The sequence below is a fragment of the Bos indicus genome, chromosome 2 (assembly GCF_029378745.1).
Source record: "Bos indicus isolate NIAB-ARS_2022 breed Sahiwal x Tharparkar chromosome 2, NIAB-ARS_B.indTharparkar_mat_pri_1.0, whole genome shotgun sequence".
Classification (NCBI taxonomy): domain Eukaryota; kingdom Metazoa; phylum Chordata; class Mammalia; order Artiodactyla; family Bovidae; genus Bos; species Bos indicus.
In genome coordinates, this window is record NC_091761.1 from 37,658,637 (window position 1) to 37,684,701 (window position 26,065).

Below are 26,065 nucleotides of genomic sequence, written 5' to 3' on the forward strand. Positions count from 1 at the left end.
CCTTTGTGAACAAGAGATCTGTTAGCTGATACTTGCTCACTAACGAATACAATGAATGAGACTAGGAGAGACGACTCTAGCACTGCAAGGGCCTTCTGAATCATTAGAGTAACTTGTATGAGTCACTGTCACAGCTGTGAGCACTGTATCATCATCTCCTCCTAGACCTTCTAAAGTCCTTCACAATGCCACCATACACGGGCAGAGTCTAGATGGTTTTCAACACCTCCTTCAAGACAAGATCACATTTAGTACCCACCTGTGACCAGCTCCCTTACTTCTGCATCAATAGATTTTCTCAACAGTCGCAACAAGGCAGGTATCCCGCCAACATTCTTCATTGCTATTTTATTTTCATCTGTAGACTTGCCGAAAACAAGGTTTCGGAGGGCACCACAAGCATTCTTCTGAACTTCCAAAACTCTGTGGTCCAAAAGGTCAACCAGATGCTTGATTCCCCCTAACCTACACACCTAGAATGAAAAATATTAAGCACCAGGCCTAAGTGACATGTGGTCAATCAGAGGTCAAACAAAAGACTATTATGGAAAGATCATGGAAAACAGATAACTTCAGATCATTTCAAAAGGGCACTTTTTATCCTAAGAAAACGTGCTCTATAAATTTTAAGGACGCTCTCTAAGATGAAGCTCTTTTCACAGGTTCATGGCTTAAAGGGAAGGGAGACCCTAGGTGGACTAGGGGCCACACGCAGGTAGCACAGTCACACACCAACCCCTGAACATACACAGGGATCGCACTGCTGTTTCTGAGTGAAATGCACAAATACACAAGCACACAAAGTTATGCGGGGTTGAAGAAAACACAGGAGGGGAGTTTTGACTGAAGTCATTGGCTTTCTAGAATCGTGTCTCCGGGTGACTCTCCTCTTCTAAATTTTCTTCCATTTGTCACTTCATTAGTATATTATATGAATATTTTGGGGCTTTATCTGCAGCATCCACCTTTAGGTCTGTAACTGTGTGTTGTTCTAAATTTTAAGGGATGAAAAAAACAAATGCTACATGACACTGCAGGGGGAAAAATGGCTTAAAATGTGAAATCCAGCCAAAACCAGTGACTATTTTCAATAAAAGCTCAAAATGCTTAAAATCTGAAATAAAATATTCATATATATTCAGAATTAGTAATGGCTATAAATCCTTTACTTAATTACGTGTTGGCACCAATCTTGACCAGAATCTCATAAAATATGTGAGCTCATAAGTACATATTATAATTTGTATCTAATAGATTTACAGAAAATACTTTTAAAACTGCAGGTTAAATTGATTTTGCTTCATGTTTTATAAATAAGGTAATGAGTGGACACATGATTTGAAAAAGCTAAATGTACTTCCAGAAATATCCTCATTGCAGCTTTTCCCAAGAAATATTGAAATGCGCAGTTGAGAAGTAAAAGAGTAACTGGTATCGAAACATCTCTTTTAAAGGGCCTCTAGACGCACTGGGCCATTTCTCAAGCACGCAGGCACACAGCTGCTAAAGAGAAAGGCACTGCTCCACCCTCCCCGCTCCCCGCGGCTGTCTTGGGCACCCCAGGCACTGGTCCTGTACCTCCATCTTCACTTTGTTGTCACCAAAGCACAGGTGCTGCAGGTAGGCCGCTGCGTTTGCCTGAACTGACGGGAACTGGTGCTGCAGCATGTGGATGACTTCAGGCAACTCAGGATCACGCCAGGCAAACTCCCTGCAAGAGAAAAACACGGCTTCAGAAAGCGAGGCCCAGGGTCTACCATAAACTGAACAAAACATCTGTCAAAAGAAAAGAGTGGAGACCACAATAGGACGTTACAAATATCCTAAAAAATAAATAAAATTTAAAAATATACATAAATAATATTTTCCCACTGATGAACATATCACAGATACTTATGATCTTAAAGAATCATGATGCACAGAAAGAATCCGGGGCACAAAGGAGGTTCTTAATATGAGTTACTTTTCCATTTTTGTTTTCCTTCTCCTGATTCTAATTTTATGCCTTTCTGCCTCTGCAAGAAATTTGCAGGTGCGAGTGCAAGTGCACTTCAGCTAGCTGAGAAGATGTCACGTCTGGGGAGAGAGGAAGAAGGCTAGTGGAAATACCGCATACCTGATGGTTTATAAGAAATTTAATATATATGGTTGCTCTTGATTATAATAAATATAAAACATGATAACAATTTTTTTTCCAGTAATCCTATATCCAGAGAAAACCACTGTTTATGTTTCCTGTTGGTCTTTTTTCAACATATCAAGTGTGCACATGTGTGTATACACAATTGTTAAAAACTGTATTATTATTAAGTAGAATGTAATATCGGAGAAGGCAATGGCACCCCACTCCAGTACTCTTGCCTGGAAAATCCATGGACAGAGGAGCCTGCTAGGCTGCAGTCCATGGGATTGCTAAGAGTCGGACACGACTGAGCGACTTCACTTTCACTTTTCACTTTCATGCATTGGAGAAGGAAATGGCAACCCGCTCCAGTGTTCTTGCCTGGAGAATCCCAGGGACGGGGAAGCCTGGTGGGCTGCCATCTCTGGGGTAGCACAGAGTCGGACACGACTGAAGGGACTTAGCAGCAGCAGCAGCAGCAGAATGTAATATTTCCTGAGCACCTATTCTGTGCCAGGCACTATTTCAGGCATTTTATGTATGTTAATGCATTTATACTTAAAGCAGTCTTTCAGATTTGGAGGCTGAAGCAGAAGTGCTAAGCGACTTGCCTAAAGACACCTGGCTAGTCAACAGCTGAGCAACATTTGAATCCAGGCATCAGCTTTCAGGTGGGCTTTCCTGATGGCTCAGTGGTAAAGAATCTGCCCGCAATGCAGGAGATGCAAGTTCAATCCCTGGATTGGGAAGATCCCCTGGAGAAGCAAATGGCAACCCACTCCAGTATTCTTGCCTGGAGAATCCCATGGCAGTTTACGGGGTTGCAAAGAGTCAGACACGACACAGCAAGCAAGCGATCAGCTCTCAGAGTCTGCGCCCTTACCCCTGTACTATCCCCCTCCTTGTACAACGAGGACACAATCATATTAAATATACATACACATTTTCATACCGTTTTTAAATAAGATAATACCACACTGTCAGAATTTTCTGATGCCATTTAAATGGCTCACTGTTTGGTATCCTTGTTAAATGTGATTTAATGCTTATGTTGCATAAAGATAAGTTTCTTACAAATGGTTCACAAAGCAACACATTTGCAGACTTTGATAACAGGATGGAGGAAACTGTTATAAACTGGTTCACCCACTTCAAAGGGGCAGGTCATTTCATACCTGCACACACACATTCATACCACCCATCAGTGAATTCCTACTACAAGCGCCACAGCAGGTGCTGGAGACACAAACATTGAGTAAGACATGATCTCATGTACAGGGCCATGTATTCCAAGCTAAAAAAGCTTAGTCTTAATACTCTAACATGAACTGTTACTGAGCTTATCTGTGTCAGATATTATGTCAAGAGCTTTACAGACATTATCTCTCTTAGCTTGACTGTTGCCCCATGCGGTAGGCACTATCAAACAACATTAGATACAGATAGACAAGGAACCTGGCATTAGTATTAAGAGGTGGAGTTCAGTGGTTCATGTGTTATTCTCGCACACAGGAAACGTTACCTGGTGGAGGTTTTAAAGCAGAAGAGTGAGAGAATGCAATATGGTTACATTTATAAGGAAGATAACTCTCGTGGCCAAGTAGAGAATATACTAGAATCAGGAAAAACTGGTGGCAAGGAGACTATCCACCATCCCCACATTTGCCCAAAATAAAATAGGACCATCCTTGATTTTTCTCTTCCCTTTATCTTTCTCATCCAATCCACCTGCAACTCTGTTAACCATCTCCAAAATATTTAATATAAATCCAACGCATCTACTCTTTCCATCTTGGCTGAACCAATAACATGCCACCTGGGCTCACTGTCCTTCAAATATCACCCCTCCCCCACCTATTCTTTGGACAGCAGCCAGATAATCTACTTACTGAAAACTGAAGTCAAGGATGACATGGAAATTTCCAGTTTGGGGGATAGACAGGCACTAAGAAAACCACAAATACCAAGAGAGAGAGGATAACAGAGCAGAAAAAGCACAGAATTTGGAGCTAGACTGCCTATGTTTAGGTCCAAGGTCTTTCAATTATGATGTGATTTTGAAAACCATTTATTTAGAATTCCAGTTTTACCATCTGTAAAATAGGAACAATAAAACTATTATTTCTAACTTCTTCTTAGGCTGATTGTGATGACTAAATTGTGGTGATATATTAAAGTATTTTACATACTTAGAATTAGGATATATATATTTTACTAACATTCATCAGCCCTGAAAAATGAACCATATACTAAGTAGGGGCAGTCTCTATAAAGGCAGATTTTCATTTATGCATTGAAACTGTTAACTATTTCTGATGAAAATCTGTCTACAGCCTACTATATAAATCTACAAGGTAATTAGCAGAGTGCAAGGAGTGTGATTTAATTTTTCCTTGAAGACTCAATCATTACGAATATACATTCTGTCCTCTTTAAATGGTCAAGATTTCCTAGAGGCTCTGGGTATCACTAAGGCCAGACAACACAAAGGTTGGGCTCCAGTTGGAGATGGGGAGTTAGGCTTAGCTGGCATCAACTCCAAACTTGATTTTCAGCAGAAATTTATCCTGGAAAGACTGCTATCAATTCATGGGCTGGATGGATGGCAAGTTCATTTGGGCATGATGGTCTTAGTTATCTGAGTGGGAAAGACTGGAATTTGGAGATGCTAAAGAGGTTAAAATTTGCAGGGCAGGATACTGGGGAGGAGAGGGCTATGCAGAGGAGACGCTGCAAGTCTGTGTATGGTCTACTCACGAGTCGTTAGTTGAGCACTGGGCTGTATATGTATATATGAGCACTGCATACATGCAGGTTTGGTGGAGAGCAGAATGAGAACTGAATACATACCAGGTGATGTTGGACCTCCAGCCCAGTTACAGTGCAGACCTTACTGATCACCTCAGCATTTAGTCTCCACAAAGGCCATGCTTAGGAGTAACAACAATGCCACAGAGTAAGGGCCATGTGCTAGGGAGTAAAACAAATCTAAAATAGATCTGTCCTAGTAAGGAACAGAATCAATTGTGAAGGATCAAACAGCACCTGTCAGTAATTTAGTTATTTGCCACGATAAAGCTTAGAACCCTAAGAGGAGACAACACAGAGTGCTAACAATGTATCATCCACACAACCAGCCTATAATTTAAAACTACAGGGCGTAAGAAGAAACAGAAAACTGTGACTCTCAAAGATGAAAATAACAGAAACAGACTTACAGAAAACATAGATGCTGGAAAGATCAGAGGATTTTAAAATGCTTTTTATAAATACACTCAACAACATAACGCAAAAGATATATTTAAGGAGGGAATAGATGGGGAATGTCATCAGAGACATGAAAACTATTAAAAAAAAAAGCCAAATTGTTTGAAAAAAAATTCACTGGATGGGCTTAACAACAGACTGGAGCCCATGGGAGAAAAAACCAGCAAATCTGAAGATAGATTAATAAAGTCTTAAATGAAGAACACAGAGAAAAAAGACTTTTTAAAAGTGAGCAGAACTACAGTAACCTGTGAGATGGTGTCAAGTTATTCCAGGAGAGGAGAGTGAATTTGGGCCAGAAAAATATATTTACAGAAATAATAGTTTACTATGTCCCAACTTTGGTAAAATCACCAACACGTAAAGAATTTCAGTGAACCCCAACCAGGTTATATATAAGAAAAACATAATTAAGGCTTGTTAGAGTAAAACTGCTCAAGGTCAACAAAAAAGAGAAAAAATATGAAAGTCAGTCAGAGAAAAGATACATTATTTTAATGAGAAAAATAATGCAAATGTTGGCTGATTTTGCATCAGAAACTATGGAACTCTGAAGATACTGAACAATGTCCTTTTTAAAGCACTGAAAATGAAAGCTTATTAATCCTGAATCATATATCTAGCAAAAATATCCTTTAAAAATTAGTAAATAAAAACACTTTCAGATAAGTTAAAGCCGAGAGAATGTGTTGGCAGCAGACATGAAACATAAGAAAAGCTAGAGAAAGTTCTTTGGGATGAAGGGAAATGAGTTGAGATGGAAACTAGAATTTATAGGAAGATGTGCAGGAAACTATAAATAATTATGTAGGAGAATAAAAAGATCGTGTTTCTGACTTCATATAATTTTTTTAAAAGACAACTGACTATTTACAGTAAAAATAACAGTACCATATTATGGGCTTTACAATGTGTGTAGAAGTAAAATATTTGACAATAGCATAAAGATGAAAAAGACAGTAAATGGAATTATGCTGGTGAGTGTCAGAGCTGAAGCCCTGCTCAAAAAGAATAACATGAATTCTGTCTCACTGCCACTTTCCATAGTAAGTACTTTGTTCCTTCTTTCAGATGAATTATTTGTACCATTAATACATTTTGGCTGTAAACTAGATCATTATTAAAAAAATTCATCCCTTATATATAGAAAACATCAATAATTTCTTTAGTCTTACAGGGAAAGTGTCAGGCTATGATGTGGCATTAATGACAAAGTAGGTATAGAAGTGAATACAAATATTAAAGTTGTTATTTTTAAAACTAAAATTGTCATGAGCTTTTACTTTGGTTTGAATATTCAAACTTTAAACTCACTTAGATTCCAGTTTTGACTAGAATAAACGCACCTATTATTTTAAGATAATCGTTTATTCATCTTACAAAATACATTATCAGTGAAGCTGCACATAATCAAAGCTAGCCACAATAGTTTTATGCATCAGACTATGAAATTATCATACTATGAATAACTGAAGTGTATTATCAGACATGAAATCCTTGTTTATAATGAATCAGTTCAAAACAGAGGTCAAAACTTAAGTCCTCAGGAATGCATACTAAACTCAAAGCTCTAATCACTGCACTGATTTTCTGGATAGCTATTCTCTTCTCAGCAGGTTCAGCCAAGGTATGCTCTAAATTATCTACAATTCAAAACCCTTTAGAGAATTTCTGTATTATCAGAGTGCCCTACTCTGTTGTTCCTGTGAGGACTTCAAAAAAACAAAATCATGTAAAAAATTTTAATTTAATTATACTGGAGGTGCTATTAGACAAATTATTTTAAAAAATCCTTAAAATGACAGAATGGTGGCAAACAGGAATAGCTGAATCAAATGTACACATACACTGTAAAAAAAATTTAGGCAAAAGAGTGAATAGGTGGAGTAGTTTTAGTGGGGGAGTGGGCTTCCCACTCAGTTCAAAGTATCTAAAGTTATTTTGTTTTAATAACCAAAGCTCACTCATGCTTTAAATTCACATTCATTAGAATGAGCTGGTAGGCTGCTAAAAATGAATTGATAATTATAACAATCTTTCAGTGAAATAACTATTTGTGGGTGAAGAGAGAATGAAATCTTGCTAATATATGCCTTAAAATAACACTCAAGCTGCTTAAAATTTAGAAATAATATCACTCTTTCAGAAGTTAAAATTCTCTTTTAGTTTTTAAAAATCTTTATTTCCTGAATATTTTAAATGACTTTCATTAAAGACATGAGGCTAGTTTTTCAAAATCAATCAAGTACTAAATGACTCGTGTATATCTTAATAAAACACTTTTTCTACAAGACCAAATAAAATTAAAACAAGGAAATAAATATTTTTTGTTTATGCAATATGACAATTTCTTGTAAACTATTTCCCCCTAAATGGCAAAAAGCTTTTCAAAGGACCTAGTTGATAAAAGCACAACACAGCACTGACCAACATGATTCAAAATATACGTGACACTGGGACTTCCCAATATAAAACCTCATGCATTTTCTGAAGCCATCATCTAAAAAATCAGTCAAGATAAAAGAAAGGGTATAAAATGATCCTTTAAAATCTTTTGTGTAATTCAGACTAAGGCTCTCAAGTAGTTGCCTTGGTAAAATATTTTGACCTGTGCATTCTCTAACTTTATTATTAATGCACCAAAAGAAGGAAACTATCTTTAAAAATTAACCTCAGTGACATACAGTGCTGCAAAATATTAGAGATGAGAATTTACTGACGCTCTAATAGATAGGGCAACTTGGGAAAAAGAAAAAGAATGAAGGAAAGGGTTGACTCCTGAGATACGGTGGCATTCTGGAGACTCTTGACTAGTACTTGCCTGGGGTCTTTCTGAATGCTGTCTATTGACGGGGATCTCGTTGTGCCATCATCAGCCGGTGCTACGTGCTGAAGCCTGTTATAATTGCACTCTTGCACTCGGTACTGTATTGGCCTATAGGGCTCCGCATAGGTAGCTGTTGTGTTCAGAGCATAATTATTTCTTTGGTATGTAAGGGTACTTCGTTGGCTGGACGTCCTTTGCAGATTTCCAACACCTACTAGAAAGTCAACATTTTAAAAAGGATTAGTATGTTCTCCACAAAGAAATAATTTTCAAAGTAAAAATGGTTTTAATTTTAAGAAGGGTTTTTAACAATTATATAAATTGCTTACTTTTAGATATTACCAATCTAGTTCATTAGTGGGAAAAGGAACTGAAATTTTTAATATAACACAAATATTAATATCAATTTTATTAGCAGGAAAGAGCAAAAATGAAACTATAAATCTATTCCCATAGTAAGTCTTAATATATTTAAGATTCAGTAACAAAACTGCAAGTGAAAGAAAGAAAAATGATCTTAGAAATAAATAGGAAAATTTTATAACTTAATTTTAGCAATAAAAAACAAGCAAGATATTTTTTCAAACTTATAGATTATTGAAACCAATCTTTGGACATGTAGTGAATACTGGTTACTTATTTTGATGTACATTTTATTTATAGACGTGTGATTTTGATAACATTGAAAAAAAACTTTATAGGAAAGAAGACTGATAAATCAATCAAATTCTTTTAAAGCTACTCCCTAAAATTGTTGCCTGATGTTATGTATAAAGTATTGCACAGCGTGTTTAATATTTTTTCCAAATTATTGCAATAGGTAGCTCTCCAACGATTGTGTTTATAATCTTCCTGCAATTAACATATTTTAGTAACATTATTTATTTCTTAAACCTCACAAAAAATTCTTCAATGTGTAGACCAAAAGAGTGAAATATTTCTCCACTAACATCTATTAAAAATTGTAACATTCTCTTAGAAGAAATATCCCACAGTGGACCCAACTGTCAGTTTTTGCAGTAACAGTCTTTTCCCTCGTGGTGGTCTGTGAGATATGGCTCTTAGAGTTGTGCCTTTAGGGTGTTATCATTGCTATCTAGAATTCATTTATGGGTATGTTAATAAATCTATACTAATTTATTATTATTTGTTTTTAAAAGGGTCCTCTTGAGAATCTATAAACTAGACTGGTAGCACAACTTGGCAGCTCCCGGGGTCACAGGCTCTAGTTTCTGCTCTATCAGTGACTATGGAGTGGCACACACGAGGCCAGGGGTGCAAGAATGTGATTCACTAGCTCCCTGTTTTTCCTTTTTTGACTTAAAAATTTTTTATTGAAGTATAGTTGATTTACAATGTTGAATTGATTTCTGCCTTATAGCAAAGTGACTCCATTTCATATATATATACACATATATATAAATTCTTTTTCCTATTCTTTTCCATTCTGGTTAATCACAGGATACTGAATATAGTTCCCTGTGCTACACAGTAAGTCTTTGTTGTTCGTCGATCCTACATATGCTAGTTTGCATGTGCTAATCCCAAACTCTCAATCCTTCCTCCACTAGCTCCCTATTTTTGTAACTGTCAGCACTGCATTCTGCCCTAGATTGAGTCCATCATAAGGAATATTTATTTCACATCCTACCACTTAAACATTCAGAAAAAATTCAGTATCAAAAAAGAGTAATACCAAATATACCTGGGCCACATATGTGCCAAATCAAAGACAAGCCAATAGCTCACATAGGATTTTCTCTAAAGATGTATTCTAGGCAACAAAAATTACAAAGAAATATTCCCCAAAACTTTTCTTTCTGATATGCTTTGAACTCAGGGAGTCAGATTTATAGCTATACAAACTTATTTGTGAACTAAAGTATAACTGTTTAGACTGAACTATGGTAAAAATATATTATCTATGATGTGAAAGTTGTTCAGTCATGTCCAACTCCTATGAACTGTAGCCCACCAGGTACTACATTCCTCTGTCCATGGAATTCTCCAGGTAAGAATATTGGAGCGGGTAGCCATTCCCTTCTCCAGGAGATCTTTCTGACCCAGGGATTAAACCTAGATCTCCTGCATTGCAGGCAGATTCTTTACCATCTTAGCCACCAGGGAAGCCAACAAATAAATAGGTACTAATTGAACTTCTATTTTCCTGTTTATTGACCTACTTTTGTAACTGTTTATCTAACATCCAAATGGACAATGTGAGTTCATTCTACCAGGAAACCCATCTCAATAAAATCCTCTACTCTTGGACCTGTGAAAGTAAGAAAGGAACTGAAGAGAGCAGACGCCCACCTGAGCCTGTGCGGTAGAGCGCTGTCTGTGATCCCTGGAGCTCCACGGTTCCATGGTTTGGGCTGCGGTACACTGGGCTATAATAGGTCCTCCCCTCATATATAGGAGTGATGTGCAAGTCGGGAGACACAGCTGAACGAAGGTCTTGTCCAAGTTGGCTGTGCTGACTAGCATAGGAACTCCGTAAGCCTACAGGCAGGAAAATTACATCATTAAGAAACTTGGAACACTGTGGTGAGGTGAAAAGTATAACTCCTAATCAATATGACCAAATGCTGAGTCTAAACACCAAACCCAGTGAGTTTTACAGGATACCATATATACTCTAAAAGTAAGACTTTCTCCTGGCAGCAGGATAAATGCAAATTTTCTAAAATATACATATATACACACAAAATTATTAAATGGCTTGATATTCTGAAATTCATCCCCCAACTGTAAGTTATTTTATGATGGCGACCAAAAAGAGCACGCCACCATGTCCCACACCTCTTTAAATCCCAATGCTTAAGATAACACCTACATCACAGTACTTACAAATAGGCTGATATTCAAGAACTGTTCGGACCTTTGTCTCAATTTACTCATGCAAATTTTTTACAGAAAAATGAAATTTTATGTTATAGAGTTTAAAAAACCATCAGCAAACTAGTAAGATGTATAAAGCATTATTTTATTATTTGTTATTGCAATTAAAAAAAAAAAAAACAAGACAAAACCAAAACAGGGATTTTTCCAGGAACCCACATACCAGATTCTTGTTTACCTTCTTTCTGGTATAAAGGAAAAGTACAAAGTTAGTGTATTAGTATTGTTACTTCAACCACTCTTTCATTCAAACTGTTTATAATGCAGATTCCAAACCCAAATATTTTAATTTCTTTAAAAAAGTGACGTAGTATTTTCTGTACTATGATGCTCAGAAATTTATGATTTGTCATCATTAGTAAGCAAAATCTGTCACTTTGTAAGAGTATCAACTCAGGTTATATTCCAAATATGAGGAAGGAAAAGCACAAACATATCTGAAGTCAGTCAGCATATATTTGCTTTTAAAAAGATTGCAAATAGTCAACACAGTAACTAATTACAAAAAGATACAATCATTCACATCCTGTTAGCTCACATAATCATAGCATAACTAAAAACAAATGGGGCTGAATGTGAGTGATAATTATATGTTGCTTAGTGAGGAGTGGCAAGAGAGTTAATACATAAAGCTTCTAAAATGAATGATTATTACCTATCCCAGAGAGCAATGTGACATGGGAAGAAATTAAATGAACAAATGTGGGTTTTGGCTACTGGCTACCCACTTGCTGAAATAAAGATCACAGGTTTATATAATCTTGTCATTGGGGAATTATTCAGTCAAATCTTCCCATTCCAAAATTGAGGAAACAGAGCCGAAAAGGAAATGCAGTTCATCCTCTTCAGAGAGCTTTTGAGGAGGGCTGAGTGGAAGCTCTCTCTGTACCCTCTCCGTCACTGCACACTCAACACTGGACAAAACTACTTCTCAAGGATCAATGACACACAGCGTGAGAAATCCTGACTGGACAGAGCCCTCCACAAACAAGGTTAAAGAGGGAGGTCAGTTCACCAGGGGCTCATGGAAGCCCATGTAACTCTAAGGATGATATTATGATTGTTATTGTAAAGTTCTTATTTGAGGATTTCAGCTTTGTATTTACTGGCAGATTTCTCATTCTTAGAGAGTATAAACTCCATTTCTTTATAGAGCCCATGAGAATCCTGAACAAAAGTGCCAGCATTGTTTGTTAACTGTGATGAAAACTGGGCAGCAAAATGTACCTAGTCCTTGGAAATCTTATCAGTATGAAGTGCTATTTTCATATTCAGTAGAATACTTGATTTACTGTGAGACTGAAGATCACAAACACTTGGGCCAAGGCAAGTTGAGCCCTGGATGCTCCTAAAGCCTGCCAAGTCCCGTTGGCCCACTCCCACTGTGGTGTGAAACGAGACCAAAGCATTCTGTTCCATTCAAAATGTGACAGGCTCATTGTGCAAGTACCTGGCTGGAGTCTTCAATGGCATTCATGTAATATGCAAACTTTTGTGGCCATTTACTATGATTTCATAAGGACCCAAATGAGCTTGTAACACTTACAACCATAGAACGTATCCAGTGAACATTCCCTGATACAGGATTCCTACTGAGATGAAATTACTGTATGTGACAGATTACAACAGGAAATAAAGAACTTAAGAATTACAGTGAGACACAGCAATTTTTTGATATTAGAAATCCTTGTAATATTATGGTTAATATTTTTATTTACCTACTCATGCATTAAAACAAAAATACACAGTCTTAAAGATTAACATTTAAAAAATTACAAAATTATATCGCCCCAATAGATTAAGTTCAAACCTATCACATGGACCACAGCCTTGTCTAACTCAATGAAACCATGAGCCATGCCGTGCTGGGCCAGCCAAGATGGACGTGGTGGAGAGTTCTGACAAAATGTGGTTCACTGGAGAAAGGAATGGCAAACCACTTCAGTTTTCCTGCCTTGAGAACCCCATGAACAGTATGAAAAGGCAAAAAGATAAGACACTGAAAAATGAACTCCCCCGGTTGGTAGATGCCCAATATGCTACTGCACAAGAGTGGAGAAATAACTTCAGAAAGAATGAAGAGATGTAGCCAAAGTGAAAACAACGCCCAGTTGTGGATGTGACTGGTGAGGGAAGTAAAGTCTGATGCTGTAAAGAGCAATATTGCATATGAACCTGGAATGTTAGGTCCATGAATCAAGGTAAATTGGAAGTGGTCAAACAAGAGATGGCAAGAGTGAACATCGATATTTTAGGAATCAGTGAATTTAAATGGACTGGAACGGGCGAATTTAACTCAGATGACCATTAAATCTACTACTACGGGCAGGAATCGCTTAGAAGAAATGGAGTAGCCCTCATAGTCAACAAAGGAGTCCAAAATGCAGTTCTAGGGTGTAATCTCAAAAACAACAAAATGATCTCTGTTCATTTCCAAGGTAAATTCAATATCACATTCAATCCAGGTCTACACCCCAACCAGTAACGTTCAAGTTCTATGAAGACCTACGAGACCTTCTAGAACTAACATGCAAAAAAGATGTCCTTTTCATTACAGGAGACTGGAATGCAAAAGTAGGAAGTCAAGGGATACCTGGAGTAACAGGAAAATTTGGCCTTGGAGTACAAAATGAAGCAGGGCAAAAGCTAAGAGAATTTTGCCAAGAAAATGCACTGGTCATAGCAAACACCCTCTTCCAACAACACAAGAGAAGACTCTACACATGGCCATCACCAGATGGTCAATACGGAAATCAGACTGATTATATTCTTTGGAGCCAAAGATGGAGAAGCTCTATACAGTCAGAAAAAAGAAGACCAGGAGCTGACTGTGGCTCCAATCATGAACTGCTTGTTGCAAAATTCTGACTTAAATTGAAGAAAATAGGGAAAACCATTAGACCATTCAGGTATGATCTAGATCAAATCCCTTATGATTAAACAGTAGAAGTGACAAATAGATTCAAGGGATTAGATCTGATAGACAAGAGTGCCTGAAGAACTAAGGATGGAGGTTTGTAACATTGTACAGGAGGCAGTGATCAAGACCATCCCAGAGAAAAAGAAATGCAAAAAGGCAAAATGGTTATCTGAGGAGGCCTTACAAATAGCTAAGAAAAGAAGAGAAGCTAAAGGCAAAGGAGAAAATAAAAGATACACCCATTTGAATGCAGAGTTCCAAAGAAGAGCAAGGATATATAAGAAAATGTTCCTCAGTGACCAATGCAAAGAAATAGAGGAAAACAATAGAATGTGAAAGACTAGAGATCTCTTCAAGAAAATTAGAGATGCCACAGGAATATTTCATGCAAAGATGGGCACAATAAAGGACAGAAATGGTATGTACCTAATAGAAGCAGAAGATATTAAGAGGTGGCAAGAATACACAGAAGAACTATACAAAAAAAAAGATCTTCATGACCCAGATACCCATGATGGTGTGATCACTCACCTAGAGCCAGACATCCTGGAATGAGAAGTCAACTGTGCCTTAGGAAGCATCATCACGAACAAAGTTAGTGGAGGTGATGAATTCCAGCTGAGCTATTTCAAATCCTAAAAGATGATGCTATGAAAGTGCTGCACTCAATATACCAGCAAATTTGGAAAACTCAGCAGTGGCCACAGGACTGGAAAAGGTCAGTTTTCATTTCAATCCCAAAGAAAGGCAATACCAAAGAATGCTCAAACTACTGCACAATTGTACTCATCTCGCACACTAGCAAAATAATGCTCAAAATTCTCCAAGCCAGGCTTCAATAGTACATGAACCGTGAACTTCCAGATGTTTAAGCTGGATTTAAAAAGGAAGATGAAATATGAAAATTTAAAATATGAAATTGCCAACAGCTGCTGGATCATTGAAAAAGCAAGAGAGTTCCAGAAAAACATTTACTTCTGCTTTATTGATTATGCCAAAGCCTTTGACTATGTGGATCACGATAAACTGTGGAAAATTCTTTAAGAGATGGGAATACCAGACCACCTTACCTGACTCCCAAGAAATCTTATGCAGGTCAAGAAGCAACAGTTAGTATTAGACATGGAAAAACAGACTGGTTCCAACTGGGGAAGGGAGTACATCAAGGCTGTATATTGTTACTCTGCTTATTTAACTTCTATGCAGAGTACATCATGAGAAACGCTGGGGGGGATGAAGCACAAGGTGGAATCAAGATTGCCGGGAGAAATATCAATAACCTCAGATATGCAGATGGAGAAGGCAATGGCAACCCACTCCAGTACTCTTGCCTGGAAAATCCCATGGATGGAGGATCCTGGTAGGCTTCAGTCCATGGGGTCGTGAAGAGTCGGACACGACTGAGTGACTTCACTTTCACTTTTCACTTTCATGTACTGGAGAAGGAAATGGCAACCCACTCCAGTGTTCTTGCCGGAGAATACCAGGGACAGAGGAGCCTGGTGGACTGTGGTCTGTATGGTCGCAGAGTTGGACGTGACTAAAGTGACTTAGCAGCAGCAACAGATATGCAGATGACACTGCTCTTATGGCAGAAAGTGAAGAAGAACTAAAGAGCCTCTTGATGAAAGGGAAAGAGGAGAGTGAAAAAGTTGGCTTAAAACTCAACATTCAGCAAACTAAGATCATGGCATCTGGTCCCATTACTTCATGGCAAATAGATGGGGAAACAATGCAAACAGTGAGAGACTATTTTTTTGGACTCCAAAATCACTGCAAATGGTGACTGCAGCCATGGAATTAAAAGATGCTAGCTTCTTGGAAGAAAAGTTATGACCAACCTAGACAGCATATTAAAAAGCAAAGACATTACTTTGCCACCAAATGTCCACAGAGTCAAAGCTATGGTTTTTCCAGTAGTCATTCATGTATGGATGTGAGAGTTGATCCATAAAGAAAGCTGAGCACTGAAGAACTGATGCTTTTGGAAGACTCTCTTGAGAGTCCCTTGGACTGCAAGGAGATCCAACCAGTCCATCCTAAAGGAAATCAGTACTGAATATTCATTGGAAGAACTAATGCTGAAGCTGAAACTCCAATACTTTGGCCACCTGATGCGAAGAGCTGATTCATTTGAAAAGACCCCGATGCTGGGGAAGATTGAAAGCAGGAGAAGAAGGGGACGACAGAGGATGAGGTGGTTGGGTGGCATCATCGAGTTCAATGGACATCAGTTTGAGCAAACTCTGGGAGTTGGTGATGGACAGGGAAGTCTGGTGTACTGCAGTCCATGGGTTCACAAAGAGTCAGACATGACTGAGTGACTGACCTGAACTGAACTGAACTGAACAGATTAAGTAAGGTGATTTTGTAGAAAGGCTACTATAATTTAGTATCTTTTGAAGTGGAAGACAATTTGCTGCAATTCCACAAATACATATCAAGTTTACCTACTTCAATGATATATTCCTTTTGATTTAACACCTCTATATTTAAGTCAGTGAAAACAAACATACATTTATCTTTCAAATGTGAATTCTTTTTATTCTCAAAACTTGCCTTAATATGCTATGGTTATATTTTAATGAATGTGTTGGGGCAGACATATTTTTCTGTTGTAGGACATAATTTATACACATCACTTAAATTGTGATCACCAAATATTCAAGTGTCTGAATCTATTACAAAATATTGCTTTAGGCTTTTCAATTAGCAGGTTGTTAAGTCTTCGAACTCAAGAACCATAGTAAATATGACAAACACATCACTTTCTGAAATTGAAAAAAGAAAGGAATTTATAAGTTAGGATCTACATTCAGAATAACTGGGCAGGTGGACAGATGATGGGAACCAAAGCTTCCTTACAACATTTTTAAGAAATGCTTTGCTTCTTTTGAACACTGTGGTATTCAGGGGAACAAAAAAATCCATAGTAGGCTATAATTTTTTTCCCCTGAAACATAAAGTTTAACTTCACCTGCAATGTGAAGAGAAGCAGGTTTCTTAAACCACAAAAGTCCAGCCCTCAGGGTTAAACATGGAGACGGTCCTTTCTGTGCCCCCTTTCTTTCCTGGTTTTCTCTGTGCTCTCCTGCAAACATGGATTTCAGCCACTGTTCATAAATAGGGAGGGGTGTGGGTAGGGGGAACAGGAATCCTCAGAACTATTTCTCTCTTCAGGCTTCCTTTGGAGGAGGCGTGTCATCGATGATCCCTACCTCACTCTGTTGCATGCTTTCCAGAGCCGTGCCAGAAAATATCTAAGCCAGTGTACCCTTCTGATGGCTGAATGAAAAAGAGCTAGTTTCTCCAATAGGAATTTCCTTGAGCTCAAAATCAAGTTCAATATTTATTCTTTGTGCAAGATCATGCAATTAGAAAATCTCAAAAGGGCTTTATTTTTCCCAGAAGCCATAAGGAAAGGATATTAATTTTATCATACAAAATAAATATTAGAAACTTCTGTGTAAGAAATAACAAAAAAACAGTCAAAAGACAAATTATGAAATGAAAAATAATTGAGAAGCATATTACAAGGGGTCAATTTATTTTAAGTATAAAAAGCATTTACAAATTTTAAAAACACATACAAAGGACCTGAACTTGCAGTTTGCAGTAAAGCAATAAAATGGCTGATAAACATCAAATCATCAACCTCAGTCATTACTCAACACAGGTCTCTTAAAACAATGAGGCACAGACTGGCAGAGATGAAACACCTGGACAATATGCAGTGCTAGTGAAGGTGTAGGGAACAGGCACTCAAGCTACTAGTGGAAAGAAAAATCTATAAAAGTTTAGTGGGGGCAGTTTGACAGTATTTCATTAAGAAAACACAAACACATATTTTGATCCAGCAGTCGTACTTCAAGAAATGGATCTCACAGTTATCTTAGTAAGCTATGTGCAGATATGCACGAAGAGTAATATATATTGTATGATTGTCTCTAACAGCTAAAAATGAGGATATCTAAATGTCTGTTAATACAGAAGTGATTAAACAAATTATGTCTATAAAATAAGGTCCTAGGCATCCCTTGAGAGAATGAGGTAGAACCCTCAGATACATTAAAAAAAAAAAGAAGGTATAGGAGATATACATAATAGAGCTCCAACAGCATAAAAATACAGTGTGTGCACATCTATATGTAATGTATATACTTACATATAATCAAACAGTCTGGAAGACACATAAACTGGGGAGTGGGATTGGGTGAGGGTAAGAGGGGGCTGAGACTTTCACTTCACAATTTTTATTTTCCTGCATAGTTTTAACTTTTTTTTTACTAGCTAAAGATGAATATCATTTTAATCAAAAGTCTGTACATCCTATAGAAAACCCACGATGAGAAAACTCCGAAAGAAACAGCTGTACTATCAGTGATCTGGTTGGTGTCTTTCTGACTTAATCTAAGTGGCATTTGAAGGCAATTCATAAGAACTTTGTGCATTTCCCATTGGGGTGCTAAAAATCAAGGCAGTAGGTAAGGAAATCCACATTCTAGTCTACACTAGTAAGGCATTTCTTTTAAAAAATTATATTTGAATAGACATTCTGATACCACCTTTTAACATAATTTAGGGTTTTGAATATGGGTAGGCCTGCTGCTGCTGAGTCGCTTCAGTCGTGTGCGACTCTGTGCGACCCCATGGATGGCAGCCCACCAGGCTTCCCCGTCCCTGGGATTCTCCAGGCAAGAACACTGGAGTGGGTTGCCATTTCCTTCTCCAATGGGTAGGCCTAGCTAGTGAAAAATATTTCACTATGAAAAACCGCAACCAACAGTTTAGAATTCTAGCCAATTCTTCTAATATGCAAAAAGTACCTACCTTTTATATCCTAGTTTTCTGAGGGATGGGGGAAATGTTTTAATTGCAAAAGAGGTCTGGTGATATAAATGTATATAATTTGATGCATTAAAAAGTATAAAGCCTGAAAGAAAAGTCAGCCTGAGGTCTGCGGTACATTGTGGCACAAATTTTGAGATAAAAATATAATGTTTTTCCACATTATATGCTCTGTTTTAGCAACGGTTGCATGGAACACTTTCCCACTGGGCTTGTGTAGGGGTGTCACTTTGTACTCACCTGTCAGGCTGTCTGGCCGAGGTGGAACCATCCTCTCGTAGATTTCATACTGCTGCTGTCCGAATTGTTCCATGTCGTGAACAGTCCTTTGCAGTGAAGGTCCCAGATGCTGTGGTACGGCAGTCATCCCTGAGCGTTTGGGGGACGATGACCCCACCTGGCCTTGGGATGGGGAAGCTACTCGAGTCTGTGCATCCGTCAGCGTCAGTGGGGACCCCACTCTGGTGGTGGTCTGGTACTGAGGGGTTGGTCCGTTGGGATTGGAGGTCTGCCGGGAGGTGACCGACCCAATCCGACGTACAGCTGATGGGGAGGCGGGTCTCTGTGCAGAGTATGGAGAAGCTGCCCGCTGAGCAGGTAATGTGGTGGAGGAGTATGCACTGGGGTTCAGTGGTCGGGAGTCGGTTACAGAGGGAGAGCCAAATCCACTACCCAGAGAAGTTCTCAGTGACCCCCTTGAAGGAGACACGCCTGTGCTGATAACATAGGAAGGAGACTGTGCTCTAGATGGAACTGAACTAACTCTTCTCATGGCCCGATTGGCCACTGATGGCTGATGGAAGGGGGAGAAAAGAGAATGGTTTATCCAGGGTTGTGTATCCATGGTCATTACAGAAAAGCATGCACATAGCTAACTACAGAATGTGAACTCACTATTTATTTCAGGCATTTCCTTTCCTTTTTGAGCTACAGAGCTGAATCTTAATTTTTCCTTATTCTGTTTTTCTTGTGCTACTTTTTTTTGTTTTTGGTGATTTAACCTCCACCTTTCCCTTTCAGAATACTAAAACCAACCCGTAAGGAGAGATACAAAGACATTTAATATTCCTTTTACCTTTGTCTTTATTTGATGTTACCCTCTGCCCATGCACTTTTCACAACACATAGTATGATGTATCTCAAGCGTGAAGGGCCACTGGAATAGTGTACTTACTTTGTACCCTGTAAATCTAAGTTTGGCTAAGGTAGCCCATTTGTGTAAAACAAAACGTTTTCAATCTGTTAAGTTAGAGCAGTATCTATACCTGTCTTTATATCTGTCTTTATGGGTTGACCCCATTTACAAAAGGAAGGTATTCTCTCAAAGTGGAATAACTGAACATTTGGATAGGGTCTGGGGTCCAAAGGTCTCCTCTGTGAGCACTGTACAAGTGCTCTAGCCAAATCTGTCTTTTCTTTTAGCTTCATTGTGGCTGCTAGTGATTTCAGCCATTTCTTTCTATCTCCTTTGATTTATAGGCTCTTGTCTTAAGCTGGTGGATTGAAAGACATATGAATAATCAGCCCTCAAATCTGCTGCAGCAGGAGGAATGCTCAAAATCTCCATTGGGTTCTGGCCAGCTGGGAAAGAAGGAACATCTCTGCCATGGCCAGTCCTATGAGTCCACAGACTCTTGCAAAATTGCATCTCAGATCTCTGTCTTCATGCAGGACGACAATAAAAAGGAACAGTGGCTGGACTGGGGTGTTGGGTTACAAGCTCAGAACTGAGCTTTCTGTATTTCCCTAGTGATGACTAGAGTTCACTCGTCATCCACCTCCTGTTACTTTTAATTGGGGCAATAAAGGAAGAAACAAGGATGACTCAAGGACTTTGTATATTCTTAGATGCTATAAGAGGAAATATGCTCTGTCTCCATGTGTCACAAGCAACTGGTTGCCTGAAACACGGGTCTGAGACCACTCAGGTGCTCAAACTCAAGAATTCTGTGAAGGCAATAGCCATGGAAAAGAGAAGGTCTGGGGAGGGAAGAGGACTGTAAATACATAATAAGGCAAGAAAAAGGTGGTTTAAAAATTAGTAGGCAGTTGGAAAATTAAAATCTGTGCTTGGGGTTTATTAATAGTACTAAAGGTAATTTTAAAAGTCCCACATATAAGTTGTTTACTATCAAAAAAGGATGACACTTGGCTCAGATGGCTTCAATCTGTGTTTCCTGAAATACATGCAAATATAAAGACCCCCTTGCAACTTCCAGGAACAAGATCAACTTACCTAAGTTTAAAAAAAAAATTAAACAAAAAAGTCAACATGACCACCCTTAGGGGCAAAATAGAAAATCTTTGTAATTATTATTCAGAAGTGTGACTTTAGACCTGCCAACATAGAGATTGACCTAAACAGATGAACATTTAGTGTAAAGCTTGTCAAACCATTCCCTCAGTGCATCCTGAACAGCAGAGGAGTAAATGTATCATCTGAGGAAGGGGTGGGGTGGGGGTGGGGGGGGTGCTGCAGCTGGAAGCAGTTTGCTATGGGCACAAGACTGCCTGTCCTAGCTTAAAAATTCATGCTCCATATTTGTGTTTGTTTTAATACAGAAATGTTTCTTAATACCTAAAAGTTTCCCTTAAATTGTTGAGCCAAAGTCATATTGTATTTCTCCTTTGGCACTGGGAACATTGGCCTACTGCTGTGTGTACCTTCAGGGCTTCCTGTATTACATGAAGAGATTAGTGTTACACTAACTTCTTTGATCATCGTGCCATTTTTCAGGTCCAGAGAAATCACTGGGGCACTTGGCCAGAAAGTCATCCTTACTGGTTACTGCCACTTGGGACTCCTATAATTTCTACTAATTTTGGCATATGCTGGAAGACTGAGTGAATAAAGTGGCAATGAGTGAGGAGCTAAGGAGTTTTCATAAACATATATGCATTATTATTATTAACATCAAGTAAGAAAATCATAACTTAACAGAATGGTTATCCTTCTATACACTAGCTTTCTATAGGCAGGAATATCTATATTCTAGCAAAGACATGTGTTTTCAGAGAAAACTTCCAATGACGAAGGCAAAACCTTTGGTTAGAATGGACCAGTCCCATTTTATACAAGTGTGGGAACTGGGCTCTGCCCCTCTAGGACTCTTCACAGCACATTTTAGCTCTAGTATTCTGAGGAACCCACAACTACACTAGAATATACCACCCAGTTCTCTCACACTCTCCCTGGACTACTCTCCTGATGCCAAACTTGTTGCTTTCAGAAAACTACTCTCCTGTATCTAGAATTTATCAGATTTAATTAGTAGGAACTAATACATTTTTAGTTTTCAAGTTTAAAATTTCATTAGCCTCATGGTATAAAATGATTTTGCTGTGTCATCCATTCTAGAACTTCAAAATTGTACACATTGGGTTTACTTTCAATAAAGAATATTTAAATTAATAGCACATAATCAATTAGGAGGGCATTTCTTTACAAAGATCTTGATGTGTTTGGCTTACCTGAACCAGTGTTTGCCCTTCAGCTCTTGAATTCCTCACCAGGTGGTTATTAGTTGATCCTACGAATGAATGCTGTGGTCTGTTATCTGCTTTACTCAAGTTCTGGCTGTTGTGGAAACTCCCTGCTTCCTGGTATCCACTGTCGGAATAAGAATTCATTTGTGTTGAACTTCTTGAGTTACCCAAAGATCCTGCAGGAATGAAACCAGCAGGAAATGCCTTTATTTTACATTTCTGATGCTCATTTTCAAAATGGAAGCATTAAAAGTAAATCTAATACTTAAAAGATAATACAACAGACCCTCACTTTCATGGAGAGACGTCTGTTCTGGTGAGTAGAGGGTCCCTGGTTCTGGCTCTGTCCTGATGAAATAGTTGTTGGGGTGGACAGTGTCAGAAACTCTAGGTTTGTTTACACCAGTATTTGGCACATCTGTAAGAAGATAAGTTTAATCAGCTAAAATGAATGACATTATATAAAAATTTGCTAAAAAAAAAAAGGTTCAGGTATTTGTTAGCAACGTCAGATAATCTTAATACAAGACTATCAACTCAAGACTTCATACAAGTTAATATAAGACTATTTTCACCTTAAACCACAGTCATTTTGACTCTTTTCTATAGACAAGTATTGCATATACTCAGTTTGTTACTATGTTTTGCTAAATTTCATGAGTATTTGTCATCCTGATTACCAGCTACAAATTAACTCACATGCTGCATTTAATTAAAATCTGAAAACTGACCTTGTTCTCCCTTGGAAAACTCACCTCCTGGGTGACTTCCTCCAAGAGGATCAACAAACTGAGTGAGAATGATGCTATTTAAACAAAAGATCTTCCATATGTCAAACTTTTGAAATGAAAACTTGCATGATGTCCACATTATTGAGCTTGGTGATGAAACTCTGGAAGCCAGGGCTAGCTTTTTATGTCAAATTTCATATGGACTAAAATAAAAAAAACTTTGCACAGTTTTCAGAACTGTCAACAATGGAAAGTTTAATTTCTTATCGATTTGCTTCTTTTATGCTTTTAGTCTTTTTCCAAATGAATACAGACAAATTTAACCTCATTACTGTTTTCTCTAGTCAAATCTCTTTTGCCTATTATCTTGTTTTATTTTCAACTATATCATTTTGCCATCTTGAACTTAAAAAACAAAACTATTTATCTTCTTCTTCTTCCCAATTCCAACTTCCTTTTTATGTTATAAATTTAGGTGGTGCAGATTAAACTGCATTTTATTCAACTCCATTCGAATATGTTCTTGTTTCTCTATTATCTTCAAAATATATTTGCCCAAATTCTGATGACAAGTCTTTCTTTCCTCAGATTTAACCCTCATGTTGCTAACAAACATTTTTTTTCGGAATGCTGCTTCACTCTCACTTTATAAATTGAATCTGTATCATATTCTGAGTATAACACACAGTCCTAAGGAGGACTGAAATTTGTCCTTGGAAGAAAAGCTTTAACAAATGTAGACAGCATATTAAAAAGCAGAGACATTACTTTGCTGACAAGGATCCACACAGTCAAAGCTATGGTTTCTCCAGTAGTCATGTATGGATGTAAGAATTAGACTATAAAGAAAGCTGAATGACGAAGAACTGATATGCTTTTGAACTGTGGTGCTGAAGGAGACTCCTGAGAGTCTATTGGGCTACAAGGAGATCAAACCAATCCATCTTAAAGGAAATCAATCCTGAATATTCATTGGAAGGACTGATGCTGAAGCTCCAATACTCTAACCACCTGATGTGAAGGGGTGCCTCATTGGAAAAGACCCTAGTGCTGGTAAAGATTGAAGGCAGGAGGAGAAAAGGACGACAGAGGATAAGATAGTTGAATGGCATCACTGAATCAGTGGACACGAGTTTTAGCAAGCTCTGGGAGTTGGTGATGGACAAGGAAGCCTGGCGTGCTGCAGTCCATGGGGTTGCAAAGAGTTGGACACAACGAAAGTGAACTGAACTGAAGAATGTGGCTGAGAAAAGACAGTGTATGTATGTGTGTGCATGAACATGTGTTTGTGTTACTGTCTAGGGTTAAGGACCTTAGGAGAAGTCTCCTAGAGGATGTAGTATCTAAGTAGTATCCACTTACCACAGGAGGTCAGCTTGCCCTTTATTTATAGCACTTATCACCATCTCTCCCCACTAGAATAGAAGCTCACAGTGGACAGGGACTTTTGTCTGAGTTGCTTACTGTTGTACCTCAGAGCCTAGGACAGGTGCATAGCACTCAGCAGGTACTCAGTAAGTGCTTACTGAGCAAACAAATTCCCAGAAAGAATAGCGGCTTCTCTTTACTGAGTATTGATTCACACCTGGCATTGTGCTGTAACTTGTGTTCAACAAGGTTTGTCTATGTAAAGCAAGGGCTTCCCTAGTGGCTCAGATGGTAAAGAATCTGCCTGCAATGTGGGAGACCTGGGTTTGATTAGGGTTAGGGTTGGGAATATCCCCTAGTGAAGAGAACGGCATTCTGGCCTGGAGAATTCAGGCATTCTGGCCTGGAGAATTCCATGGACAGAGAAGCCTGGCAAGCTACAGTCCATGGGGTCACAGAGAGTCAGACATGACTGAGCACCTTTCACTCACTCCTGTAAAGCAAAGTATAACTTTTAGGTATTGCTGATCAAGCTAGTTTGAAAAGTGAAAACAGGGTTTATAGGCAAACTGGGAATCCTACATTCTAATCCTTTAACTTGATGTCAGATTCAATCCAAGGTTTTGTTTCTTAGCCCCCAGGAAGATTTGCTGACATTCTTAATAATAGGTTTTTGATGAATGTGTCTCCAAATTTATTATTTGACAGTACACTTTTAGGTAGCAGAGCTCTGTGACAGTTCTGAATTCTTAAGTTTGAAATTTCAATATAGATTTCAGATTGCATGTGGTTCCCCCAGTACATACTGAAACATGCTCTATCTCTCTATCAGGCTAATAATACTGGAGAGTTATCTGCTTCAATTTGCAAGTCTTCTGTTTTTCCACAGTTCTAAACATTCTTACACCGCAATTTGTGAAGGAGTTTTATGAGGAACAAGTAAAATACATAGTTTGCTGGGTTACCAGAGTTTTACAGGGAATAGGATGACTGAGAGAAGCTAAACAAGAGATGAACCTGAAGTCAGAGAGCTATGCAGCAATCCACCTTTATTTCATCCAGGAAAGGAACACTGGAAAACCACACATGAAATAGCAACAAACTATAGATGTGGAGGAATCACTGGGGTAGCTTCAAGACTTCACATACATTGGGAAATGTGCCATTTTAAAAAAGAAAAAGGTGTTTAGATATTTTCTAGCTTCGGCTTTAGTATAAGATAAAACCTGCGATACCAAAACATCAAAGTTTTTGGCTTGGAAACACTAGGTGGCATGCAGTGTCAGAATGTGAAAAAATTATCACCATGGAAACCAAAACCATTAGAGTTCTGTGTATGTCTCTCTCTTTTTAACCATTAGGGGATATTATTTAAATAAGAAAAGAGTAGGAGACACCCTAAAAATCTGTACTTCAGCAATTTGGTCTCTTTATCCTATGGAACATTTTATTGCAACCCAGGAGACAAGCAATTGTGCTTCTTTTCTAAAAGAAGATATTTAAAATAAATAATCTTAGAGGGATGGAGATGGAGGAGTAGGAAGATCCTGAGCTTAGTTCCTCCTATGGATATACATATACAAAACGGCACCTAC

The 26,065-nt window shown here is 38.2% G+C and overlaps 1 protein-coding gene across 19 annotated transcripts in view; it reads right to left on the minus strand.

The window, feature by feature from the left end:
- PKP4 (plakophilin 4) overlaps positions 1 to 26,065 on the minus strand; it is a 258,767-nt gene that overhangs the window by 42,990 nt on the left and 189,712 nt on the right. For 10 of the 19 annotated variants that reach the window (XM_019972405.2, XM_019972389.2, XM_070767619.1 and 7 more), the window contains 7 exons: positions 22,658 to 22,789; positions 22,357 to 22,547; positions 19,126 to 19,678; positions 10,530 to 10,718; positions 8,211 to 8,430; positions 1,579 to 1,711; positions 260 to 473 (listed from right to left, as the gene is read on the minus strand). In XM_019972405.2, coding sequence (XP_019827964.1) covers positions 260 to 473; positions 1,579 to 1,711; positions 8,211 to 8,430; positions 10,530 to 10,718; positions 19,126 to 19,678; positions 22,357 to 22,547; positions 22,658 to 22,789 — 1,632 coding nt within the window. Of the gene's footprint in view, positions 1 to 259; positions 474 to 1,578; positions 1,712 to 8,206; positions 8,431 to 10,529; positions 10,719 to 19,125; positions 19,679 to 22,356; positions 22,548 to 22,657; positions 22,790 to 26,065 lie in introns of all 19 variants that reach the window. The other 9 variants (XM_070767610.1, XM_070767588.1, XM_070767608.1 and 6 more) reach the window with 7 other exon arrangements.